Source organism: Trichoplusia ni, chromosome 5 (assembly GCF_003590095.1).
Source record: "Trichoplusia ni isolate ovarian cell line Hi5 chromosome 5, tn1, whole genome shotgun sequence".
Classification (NCBI taxonomy): domain Eukaryota; kingdom Metazoa; phylum Arthropoda; class Insecta; order Lepidoptera; family Noctuidae; genus Trichoplusia; species Trichoplusia ni.
Genome location: NC_039482.1, coordinates 4,541,050 through 4,553,730, shown reverse-complemented (window position 1 = coordinate 4,553,730; position 12,681 = coordinate 4,541,050). Strand labels below are relative to the sequence as shown.

At 32.9% G+C, this 12,681-nt stretch overlaps 2 protein-coding genes across 3 annotated transcripts in view; one reads left to right on the top strand and one right to left on the bottom strand.

Moving 5' to 3' along the window:
- The first annotated feature begins 659 nt into the window (after window positions 1-659).
- Window positions 660-5,326, top strand: LOC113494145 (stress-associated endoplasmic reticulum protein 2). The gene is made up of 3 exons (XM_026872334.1): window positions 660-765; window positions 2,380-2,493; window positions 4,416-5,326. Exons 2-3 carry the CDS (start codon window positions 2,407-2,409, stop codon window positions 4,521-4,523), a joined length of 195 nt encoding a protein of 64 aa, XP_026728135.1. The 5' UTR covers window positions 660-765; window positions 2,380-2,406; the 3' UTR covers window positions 4,524-5,326.
- A 3,208-nt stretch (window positions 5,327-8,534) lies between these two features.
- The window catches only part of LOC113494143, a 127,504-nt gene continuing 123,357 nt past the window's right edge, over window positions 8,535-12,681 (bottom strand). For both annotated transcript variants that reach the window (XM_026872332.1, XM_026872331.1), the window contains exons 5-6: window positions 11,215-11,443; window positions 8,535-10,942 (exon numbers count right to left, since the gene is read on the bottom strand). In XM_026872332.1, the coding sequence (XP_026728133.1) occupies window positions 8,736-10,942; window positions 11,215-11,443 (2,436 nt within the window). In that variant the 3' untranslated portion in view covers window positions 8,535-8,735. The remainder of the gene's footprint in view (window positions 10,943-11,214; window positions 11,444-12,681) is intronic.

The window sequence follows — 12,681 nt, the reverse complement described above, 5'->3', positions numbered from 1 at the left end:
AAAGCCTGCGTTTTATTTATTGTAGGTATGAAACGTTTTTTTCGTTCAACGTTTGGCATTGGTAATGAATAGGTATGATGTGCTGTTATTTACAGCGTTTTAGTAAGAAAAACAGAGTTTTATTGTTTTAAATTTTAGTTATCGAATTTATTAATTCTTCCTCAAATATTGTGTTAACTTTGAGATTTTTTTTTATTGGAAATCGGTCACAACAATATTCAAAAGTATTTTAAAATATTTGGCTACTCAACAAAATTTGATGTTAAATTTCTATCAACATCGATGAATATTGTTAGAAAAGTCTGAAAAAATGATCTCTACTCAGCGACATCTACTTTTGAAATATTCAAACTTACAGAGCCATCTAGTCCTATGTAAAATTCTGTTTGTTGAAGTCGTAAGGAGTTTGACAAGTTAGTTACACTACTGGACACAAGATGGCAGGATAAGCAAGTTTTACTTGAAGTTTTTTAATTAAAGGTTTTATAGTTCTGCTTTTAATTGTAGCTTATACAAACCATCACCTATGAAAGAATAAAAAAAGAAATTGTAAATTTTTACATGATAAAAAAATCAATTAAAATTGTTGTTGCTTTATTTGTTTATTTTTATTCTATAGTAACATTATCGACGCGTGTCTGGTACATGCGCAACACAAGTTGCTTTCAAATGACGCGTTTGACACTTCTGTCATTTCACTTTTACATACGTGTCAAGCTAACTTGCGCGTTTGGCTTTAGCAGCCCTTAATTTTAGGATTTAATTGTGAGTAAAATTTTATTAATAGTATAATTCTTGTCTAATGTGCATGTGTGTTTGTTGTGTATAGTTGGTTTGCTGTTTTTCATATAAAAACCTTGTTTTACCCAGTAAGTTTTCTCGGCCTGTTTACACTTCAGGAACATTACGTCTATGTAATAACATTTTTCTTGATAACAACGCTTGATTTACTGTGAAATTCACGTTAAATCTGTGGCTACACGTCTTTAAAATACAAATTACGTATTATTCTTAACATTTTCTCAAAAGTAGGGTTCGTGGCGTCGTTGTATGGTACCCAGCTGTGTCGTTATAAAATGATGTTTTTTTGCTTATTTCCATGTTTTTCGAGAAAAAATGAGATATTTACGAGTAATTAAGAAGTGAAACTTTTTAAATGCTATCGATTAGAGTTCCGACCTTCATTTTATTAATTTAATGAGGTATAATCATTAATGTGGTGATTAAGTGTGGTTTACGTAGATAACAAGATTCTTTGACACGTATTCAACGTGGAAAGTTGATCGAATTGGTTATTGTAGTATTGTAACGCGTGTTACTGCGTATTGACGTATTTACTTGGTCTGAGTGAGGTGTATTGTGCTACTTTCTGTGATACACAGTTAGGTCTATTATTCATTCTATACAGGTAATAACAATAAGGTTCTATATAATTATAGAAATAATTCATAGGCAGGTGGAATTTTCTTTTTAATTTACAGAACATTTTTTTTTCTTTTTTTTTTTATTCTTTTTATGTATCTACAGGTGTACAAGGTAACTGTTAAAACTAAAACTGTGTTAGAAACTTTCTATGTTGACCTCATCTTATTAGATTTGTAAGTTAAGCAAATATCATCAATTTTGATTTGCCATATGTTTGGTAATGATGTGTCTGACATATTTTTGAATCAATTTTGTAGTTTCAGTAACATCAAATTAATAAGAAATCTCTTTATAAAATATATTTGTAATTGAATTATTGGAAAAGAGACTGAATATTATGTAGTTCTTGTTTCAAAATTTCAATCACAGCTTTCAACCTTTAAAACACAATTTGGGTACCAATTGAATTAAAATTAAATGCAATACAATCTAATTATATCAAAATTACCTAGTATCTTTAATATTTGTAACTTAAATAGTACCAAAAAAAGAGTAATTTGCAAAAGTAGACAAATAAAGAGGGTCTTCCTTGGTTCAGTAGTTTAAACAGTTTATTTATCTCAAAAAAGAATAAACATTAAAAGATACAATCTGTCTGATGACACTTATTATCTTGTAATCAATCAAACATAATACCATACAGCTACTTTTAGGGGTTTTCTATTTTGATAATGAATCATTTTTATCAATCAACTAATCTTTTTACATGCCAATTAATATCAATAGTTTATGTAGGCTTTCTATTAGCAATAAGGTTTGTAAAAAACTTTCTGCATCTATTGTAACAAGATCTTTAAGATAAGAAAAAAACTAAACTTGATTTTAAATGAAACCGGCAAAACAATATTGGCTGTAAAACAGTGTAAAACTTGGTCTGATTCTAAACCAATTATCACCATCAAGTATAACAAAGAAGTTGAATGATTAATTTTACCTTCCTTTTTCTCCTTACAGGACAAATATAACTGCAAATCATAAAAAATGGCCCCCAAACAGAGGATGCGTATTGCCAACGAGATTGCCAGCAAAAACATCACCATGCGAGGAAATGTCCCCAAGTCTACCAAGGTAGTACGTACAAACAGTTTATTAGTATGCTTTTGTATTATTTCCTATTCTATCCCTTCTCTTTGATATACAAAGTGTTTTAGGTCTTCAAAAGATCTAGAACTAATTTCAAATGCCAAAGTAACAAGTATAAAAGTCAATAAAAAGACATTTGAGTATGAGACTAAAAAAATCTAATTATGTAGTCAGTTAGGTTGATTTCTAAATAATATTGTGATTTTAATTTTTTGTCGATAAATATATTACCAACTCTAAAAAACGTGGGGGCAAATTACGTCACTTGTCGGTAAACTTTAACTGATAAATGACGTCACAACTTTACAAGGATTTCAACGGACTGTTTCAACTTCACTTTAGTTTATGTAAAAAAAAAAATGATGTCTATTTGACTTACTAATGAGATTTTTTGTCAAATACTCAATTCTTGAAAAAATAGAATATTTTAAATGTGACCAAATTTGGCTAAAACATTTTGTATACTTGTGTGATGATGACTTATTCCCATTTTAGTAACTTGTAACTCAATGTACAGATGAATGCTGAGTGTGTGACAAACATTTTGTAAATCTTTCTTCAACTCATTATTCTATTAATCACATTCAATAATCATAAACCATCTTTGAATCACTTCAAAAAAGAAGGTTCTCTGTTTTTAATTATTGTATCTGTGGTGATTATGTAAATCACATATACATAATATACATTTGTGGCTTATGTATTTTCGCTGTTAATGTACAATTTTGTATTTCTCTTTACTTCAAAATGCGTCGTAACAACAAACACTTTAATATGAAAAGTAATATCAATTGCGCGTTACTTCATGCCACATGCCAGATTACAATTGTATCATGAAATACCTGTGAAATTGATTGGCTACCCTCGAATATTTATATTTGAAACCACAACTACGTAATTATTGAATGCTGATAATGAAATGGCAACACCGTGAATAATTATGGCAAATATTTATGCTACTTATATTCTGCATTCTACTTTCGAAGTTTTTATAAATTTGAATTTTTAAATTTTTTGAAACATAGCTTTTTATTTTTCACATATCGGTTAAACATATTTTATTTCATTAATAATGACAATCTTCTTTGCTATTTACTTAAAGCCTCACACGTGTGTACATAAATTAATAAAAAAAAAACATGTGTTTTCATGTATTCTGACCATGAAAACATAAATTACTGAAGAAATAGTGGCACGTTTTTCTTTTATGTTATATATTAAAGATTTTTCATGATTATTTTCGTCTGACAGACACACAAAGCTATCAAATTGAACTGAAATGGAGGAAATTGAGAACCTCTTTCTGTTGTTGGTTAAATATATTGTTATACAGCTGCAATACTGTGGCTTAGGAAACTTGGTGATTTGCACAGATCAATCAGATTTCACATAATTGTTGACCCAGTTAATTTTGTAACTTGATTGTATAATCATTGCAATTTATCACTGTTAGAAACTTCTTAGAGATAGAATATTTCACTTATTGTGAGATCAAAATACATATTTATTCTTTTTGAGTCTTATCCAAATTTGGTTATTACATTTTATATAATTTTGCATTCATTATTCACATGATTACTAACAGCTACAGATTAATGAATCTTTTTAGGGGTCCAATAAGGGTAATCAACCTGTCACTGGGGTTCGGATTGATTTTGACTGGTTTTTTTTTTAACTAATAAGTTAGACTTAAAAGATACTTGTCATTGCTTTAGTTAAAAAAGAAATACGAACTATCAAAAATTAAACATATTGATTGGCGTTGCAAAATACTGAGAATTTATAATTTCTCACAAAACCCGTCATTTTTTCTGAAAATGAAGTCATCATCATACAGATATACATCCTCTTTTGATAGGCAAGAATAATTCGCATATTTTTTAACAATGTTTTTATAAATTTTCCAGGAAAAGGACGACCAATACCCCGTCGCGCCTTGGTTGCTCGCTCTCTTCATTTTCGTCGTGTGCGGATCAGCAGTTTTCCAAATAATCCAATCTATAAGACTTGCCTAAGTCCTCCTGTGATTCCCACCCCTGACTGATACCTTACCATTGTGGCTTGAATCGTTTCCTACAGGCTAACCTCTAACATTTACGATAGCCTAGTACCTTTTTGAAAGGACTTGATTAAAAGACAAAATTGAAACTGGCTCAGTTTAAACATCTCTCACGATTCTGTGCCCCTGGTACTTTGTAGATTTTAGTTTTAGACTATTTTGTGTGGAACTAATTTAAAGATTAATCATGTCTCGTCCCAATTATGTATATTTTTTGTAAGATCATACATAGAAACATAATGAAACTTTTCAAGCCACGAGCCCCGTAGTAAATTACAATAAATTTTATAATATTGTTCACGATAGGAACTTGTATAGTAAAGTTCCTTCGTGGACAGTGACTGCGCCTCATGTAGCTTTCAAAGTTGCATTTCTTTATACTTAGTTATTCTTAAGCGCAGTTTTTAAAACAATATAATCTCAAGAAAAACATAATTGTACGTACTATATTCTTGTATATTGTAAAAAATGAATTTAATATTAAGGTGAAGAGAAAAATCGAGAGCATTTAGCCAAATGTTGTTGAAATTCATTCCTATAAGTTTTATTCGAGAATTAAGTGTTTGACGCACAATAACGCGACTTTGTTCGTCAAAGTCGATAGTTTTTTTTTATGTTTATTTGATTTTAGTTCAATTTTAATTGTAAAAAATGAAATTGTTTTATATCCGCGCCACGCTAACGAAATTATTTGTCGGTACTATTTTTAATTTTAAATGTAATTTATTTGATTAAATACAGTATATTTGTCATATTAAACTGATTTTTATTTCCCTTTGATGTTATATTACATCATCATCATCGATTTTTTTTAGGGAAATACACCCTAAAATAAGAACCTGTACAGTTCTTGGAATTAATTATGTAATACCAACTATTCACTATTTCTTAATAAGTTCTTAAATTTGGACACGAATGAAGTAGCGAAAAATACATACCAATTCGCATTGTTACGTTTTCTTATCATTATTGTACTTTCCAAACGCAGACCTTGACTTATAGCTGATTGATACACTTTATCAAATATTTTGGAGTGTTTTATCAATATTTAGCAATACTTACATTTTAAGTAGAAAATGTAGTCTAAGATATTGATATTAAATGGTTTTATCCATGTCATTGAGCAATATTGAGTTGTGTTAAATTATGTAAATACGCCTTGCACAAGTGGGGTAATCCCGTCAATTCAACACTTCTGATTCATGAACAATGCATCATAGCATTCAATGCCTACCATTTCATTTAATCTGTACCATTCAACCATACGGCGATGCAGCTATAAGCAGTTTTCAAATAATGACGATCTGTGAACAATACCTAATGATCTCATCAAAAACATTAATGTGAAATGAGAGCCAAGTTCAATATTATGATATACTAGCTGTTGCCCGCGACTTTATCCCCATGGGTAGAAGATATAAGTTATGATTTATACCTGCCCTATTTTTTCACACTTTCTATTTTATCTTCGCTCCAAACAAACAAACTCTTCAGCTTTATATATTAGTATATAAATATTGATGACTTAGTTGTTGACTTCAACGTCAGAAGTGAGATCTAAATGTATGCCAAATTCAATAGACAGTCCTGAAATTAATAAAAACATAAAATATCATTTCTTCTAATAACTTAGAATAGTACAATGTAGCCTAAGGTCTGACTTGGCTTTGGATGTATTAGATAATTGAATTTTGGTACTTAGTGTAGGTATAGAAAAAAATATTAAAATATCATTTGAATAAAATAAAATACATTCCTTCTTTTGATTATGTAACTTTAAGAAATGGTGAATATTTACTTTTATTATATTTTAATAATAAAATTATCTTGACGTAACTTGTAATGAATTAATTTGGTAATATACTTACTTAATGTATAAATCTTTCTATGAGAGTTATGTTTTTGTTCTACATTGAGTTGAAATCACATTTTATTTTTATTTTGACTCTACTTAGGAAAGAGACGAGGTTGTAGGTATGCTGCGACACTGGTTGCCGCGAATCTACTCGCATCGTAGAATAGCTTTTCTTGTACCCACTTAGAGAAGGTCGATAAATTAAATAGTTTCAGTGTATGCATATATTTTGCAATAATCACCTGCTAAGAAGCGGCTCTTATGAGCACGGCCTGCCTTGCCTGAAACTGCCTGTATTAAGCTTTATTGATTGGTTGTGTGGGAAGTGGTTGTAACAGGTTGTTATCACTCCAGTCCATTCAATTAGAGTTTAAATAAAGAAAGTAAAACGACATTTTTATTTCAATAATTTGTATAATTTCGCAAAACATTACAATTTTACAATTTTTCTTCGAGAGCTAATTCGCATATTATAATACAATATTAAAACTATATAATACAAACTCTTTTTACATTAACTTCATGACATACGTGGTACTTATACCATAAAAGCTTAATTTTACCACTACCAGAATGCAATTTAACGGAATGCAACAGCGTCAATAAACTGAAACGGATTTTAGACAAACTAATTTACAATAAGTATCTTAATTTTAATTTTGTGTTCAATGCATAAAAGCAAAGCTATTTATTTTTTTAATCATGCAAATACAACGTTAGTTATACCGACCTATTTAATTAAGCACACAAATTCATATCACACAAATGGGATTAGTTTCGCTACTGCCCTACAGAGGGCAATAGCAGGAATATTGCGAAACTAAAATGTTATTAAAACGGCATAAATTCTGGCAGTAGTAAAACAAGCTATCAATCTAGACTACTTGAGCACCCTATAGCACCAATTGTGATGAATATCGTGAGAAAACAGTCTATTATAAGTGATTTTTGCAAGTGCGATATAATTTGACCAAGAGCTTAGTTTTTTTTTTCAATTTTATAGGATATCGATCTTAATTTGGAATGTGATCTTTTTTTTGTTGGTAACACTAAGCCAAAAAAATACCGCACTAAAGCTATAAATACCTTTGCTTTAACTATAAAAATAATAGTTTAATAGTGACATTAAATCGCGTAACTAAGTGCGTTTTTACATTACTTGATACACATGGTGTTCATATAAGTGTACATTGGGAAAGTCGTAGATTATAAATTGAAGCGGATCCGGATATAACGTAAAGAAATTAGGACTTCTGCGGATCTTCGTAATACCATTCTATTAGTAAATCGGATTTTTTTTAAATATAATTCACCTATAAATCTGCGGGTTGAAAATTATACGGATTCAGATTTAAACATCCACAACTTTCCTAGTCCACTAAAAATATAAATTACAAACTATTTTTTACATTTTATCACCCCAAAACTTGTACAGAAATTGTTTAACAAATTCATCAACGTTTTGGATATTTTTGAGTTATGTGAATTTAAATCTAACGTGTTTTAATAAACTAGAGCCATCTTATAACTACTCGTTCAATAGTTTTTTGTCTCGAGATTTTACAATAATGTCATGGGTATTCTCTTGATAAATGTCTTTGACCCTGTAAGAGGCAATTCAAGTTTTCTATGCCCGACAACTGAGTTCCAGACCGCTTGCCTGTGTCATTATAGACGACTCCCGCATTAAGGAATTTAATTACACACATTAAAGTCACAAGCTCAAGGACACCTCGACTCAGGACAAGCATTCGTGGATCACACAAATGCTTGTCATACGCGGGGATCGAAAACGCGGCTCGACTCGCTGTGTGTTTGGCTTGGTGACCTCAACCATTCGGCTATCAGTGCTTGCGCATCTACCTTTAAGAGTTTGTAAGACTACTATCAGATAGGGAAAACATGTGTTGCCTTACAGAGCCTTACACCAACGTTAATATATGTAATTCGACGGCTCCATATATTCCTGTCTGGCACAATTAATTCTGGTACAATATCGCAAATGGCAGTCAGTCAACTAGATAACCAGATATAGTGAGTTGTGCGTTTGCAATTCCCATTTTATTTAAACAGGTGATTCCTTATCTATTCTACCGATACTTATGCCACTCATTACTGGTTGTAATCACTCATTTATTGCTTTAAAACATGACTTAAAAACGGTTATAATAAAGCATTTATACATTGAAAAGCTTAACTAAACAATCACATCAGAGACATCTGTGCGAGAATCGTTTGCTATATATTGGTACAACGATTACATGACTACTAGACAATATTTGTGGCCTCCAATGTACCTACACTAAGCTTAAACTATTTTAAAGTATCGTAGATGGCTTCGTTGGGATATGTACCATTCAAATGTATGCTGTTGCTAAAACTTAAAGAATTATCTTTACTTAAACATATTTCAGTTTTTTCTATATTATCATTTTCATTTGGATAATCGTCATTGTTACTAGTTATTTCCAGTCTGATTGCATGCATTTTGTTATCTGAATTGTTTTTGTCTCGTTCCCAAGAATCTATTATGGAGACGTCGTTTTTGCTGCCTAAATCATCAATCTCGCTTGAAGTAACACTTGAGTTGTCCAAATCAAAGTCCGTTGTTTTTTCTATGACAACAACTTCTATATGCCTGAAAGGGTTCTCTTGATTTTCTATCATTTGTCTAGCTCTTTCATCGTTTCTAATTATAACTTCTTTCTTGACGTTGCAGATAACTGGGTCGGTGGCGAGTACATCGATGTTATTGTCATAGTTTTCTTCGTCGCTGGTTTTGTTACCATTTGGCGTACAGATCTCAGCGTATATATTGTCAGAGCTGGCATCAGACTCGACTTTTTCTTCTTCAACGTGAACAGCATCTGCTACTTGTCCGTAAGGCAGATCTTCTATAACTGGTAGCTTTCGTTTCTGTATAGACGATATTGATCTTCGGATTTTGATTTGTCTCTGAGGTTCCTCTTCAGAAATGTCTATCGCTGTGATATCATCTTCTATTTCAGATTTTGGAGTAGGAGCTCTGGGTTTATCGATCTTTTTCCTAAAGTTGACGATTTTATCGTTATCTGCCGACCGTTCTGTTTTAGTTGGCATGCTGTTACTGTTGCTTCCTTCTTTTTTATCAGTTATCTTCTTTGGATGGAGAAGATTAGACGTAGATTTACTGAGAACCCTTTTCGTCTTTACGTGGAATTCAGAACAAAGCTTTTCAGTAATAAACGAGTGTTGTTTGTAATTGATTTCGAAGTCGCTGTCGTTGTACAGAGACCCGACGCCAAACATATTAATTTCTTCACAGCTCTGTATTTGATTGTAAGATTCGGACTTAACCATGGCCTTTTCTGGTATCAAATCAGGCTGTATCCTTTGCCTTCTTTCCAGATTGGTAGATGATTTAGTAGCTGAAGATTTCTTGAGCATATTTTCGTCCAGGCTTTTAAGTTTTCTTCCAGAGCTTGCGTCACTTTCCATTGACCCGCAGTAATTGATTTGATCCACGCTGAGGTTTTTGCGCCCATGTTTCATAGTGATACCGTTATCGTCTTCCGTGTATGAATTGTCTGGCATTCCAGTTTGCACGGAGACTGATTTTGTTAACACTGGCTTTTTATGATTGGAACTGCACTGACTGGTTCCCATATCAGATGAAGATGTTGTTAGACTTTTGTAGGAGTGACTCTTCTCCGCAGTACCATCATTCTTTCTCGTACAACCAAATCTATCTTCAATTAATTTCGCCATATCTTGGTACCGTTCTATGGAGCTATGTTTCTCAGCTAAAGGATCAAAAGGATCTTTGAAATCTCTTAATTTCTCTGTATTTTCTATAGCTGTAATTTTTTCTTCGGTGAGTTTTTCTGTGCTCTTTAAGAGTTTTAGATTTTTAAACCATTTGTTTTTCTTATGCCCTGAATCTTCCCTAAAGACGTGCATCTTATCGTTAGTAAACTGTTCTTGTTCATTCTTGTCGTCTGCTTTATCGTCCTTGCCTTCGTCGTCGCTGTATACATCGTAATTCATATGCTCGAGTTCGTTTTTACTTAGGAATATGATAGAACCCTCGGTCTCGTCCGGAATATCCTTCAACACCTTTTCGCTTTTACCAAATAACCTAGAAGTATCAATTTTCAGTCCTTGTAAAGTGAATTTTCGTTCTTTTTCAAACTTCACAGGTTCGTGGTCTTCTTTGATGAGGTCTTCAGCGGTCTTTGCTTTCCCGACCACAGTTGAGTTGGCGTAGGAGATCTGCCTGATCCAGTTGTCAACATTGAGTTGACAGAAGGTTAGAGCTTTTTGAAGGCGTGCGGAGAGGAACATTCGCTTCTCGTTCTCGAAGCCAAGCGTCGTGCGCCGGACCTTGATGGCGCTGTTTAGTGGAAGCAGTTGGAGTGCTTCCTTGGCGTGGTAGCGAGGGTCAACTTGTTTGCTCGGGCTTGACGGCATCGACCCATATTCTGGGAGGGTGCACATCACGAGAACTGGTTCTGTCACTGCCGCCCGCAGTAGAAGGTCATCTGAAAAATAAACAACCATAAAATTATATAAAACTAGAAAATGTTTTAAGTCTTATTGAGAGTCTGATTTTCAATTCAATTTAGTTTTTTATGCTGCCATTTTTGTAATGAATTTTGGCAGAAAATCAGACATCTAGTCCAACCTTTGAAATAAGCAGAATTAGCTTTTTAAGAAGACTAATTATCAGCCAAATCTATAGGTTAAAAGTCGACGGCAACGAATGTTACGGCAAAAGCTATGCAAGTAGTAGATTAAAAAGGTTGAAACTAACCTCCAACGTCATGTGCCATCTCGATCGGCACCGTCCCCGCCAGCAGACGCACCCGGGCCGGCAGCCGCCATATGCTGAGCAAGTGCGGCAGGCGGTGCGCCCGCGCAGCTACGTCGGGAGCCACGGCCCCCTCCCGCCCCTCCCCCGCCGGCTCCCACTCCGCTGGCGACAGCTCCTCCGGGCATACCTCGTACAGTTCCCCTTTAGTGTTGATAGGCACGAAGAGCTCCTGGAATTTATGAGCGTCTGGTAAGTCAAACTATTGAAGTAAATATAGGAGAACGTTATATTCGAAAATAGGCTAGGGCACACGGTTATACTTTAACTTTTAAAAAGCTTACACTAAGATAATCTTGTTGCAGTAGAAGGTCATAATAATAACATTGTGAAATTAAGGACGATATCATTAATCTATTGTGGCGTAAATACCTACCCCTCGAACGACTTATTATATAAAGCCTGGCGATGGAAAATTTGAGTCAAATATTATCTTATTTTGAAGTTATTTAGTTAAAATTTTAATGAACGAAACGGAAAATTATAACGCGTTTGTGGCTTCACCTTTTTACCAAGTTGCATGCCAATAAAAAGCTCCCAAATACTACCAACAAATATAAGACTCTAGCAACATCGTTCTAAAAGTAACCATTGTCGAATGCCCAGGTGTTTTATCCGCCGCCATTTATTTTAATGTATTCTGTGACACGGCAGTCGTTATTGTTTATGCTCGGGCACATTCTTCGATGCTGATTCTTGGTGAGCCTGGCTGGCTGCCTTCGCATTGACCACGTATCGCGGCTATCTACAATAGGAGTCAGACATTCAATGACTTCACATTGATTGGTATTTCTTGCGTTTTTTTTTTAAATTAGCTGGGATATTTTGACTGAATGAGCGTGACATATTTGATTTAATTTGTTTTAGTACTTAGAAATGTATAAGCGATATTCTTTTACTCTTTAAATATTGAAAAAATAAAGATAGTATATTTTTCATTACCATCATTAGATGTTATATTTCATCAAACAAATCTACTCAAACAAAACATTATAATGTAATCTCCCTATTCGACAACAGATGGCGTTACGCAAAACTTACCAAACAAAATAATACACACTAATTGTGGATTACCCTATAAAACTAAGCTATAATAGGCAGTTACAAACTCATTATTTCTTACTGTCTAAATTTAACCATTAAAATTAAATTATAATCACGAGATCTTTTAACTATGATGGCACAATAATCTACTATCCTAAAACATCTAAGTACTTTCCATAACAAGTTTGATATAACCTAAATAAAAACTAGGTTTCGTCAAACAATGGTGCAATGATGTCTATCTAGATATGAGTACAAGTTTATTACTTAATCGTTGGCTGAATGCTAGACGCACTTGCCTTTTGTGCGGTTCATAAAAAGTTTACATTTGTCTATTGTATTTTTCTATCTGTAACTTTTAGATAA

Bases quoted from the DNA above. Each gene is read 5' to 3' on its own strand.
- LOC113494145 (XM_026872334.1), top strand. From the start codon at position 2,407: ATGGCCCCCAAACAGAGGATGCGTATTGCCAACGAGATTGCCAGCAAA. The intron at 2,494-4,415 runs GTAGTACGTACA...TAAATTTTCCAG, and splicing joins ATGTCCCCAAGTCTACCAAG to GAAAAGGACGACCAATACCC.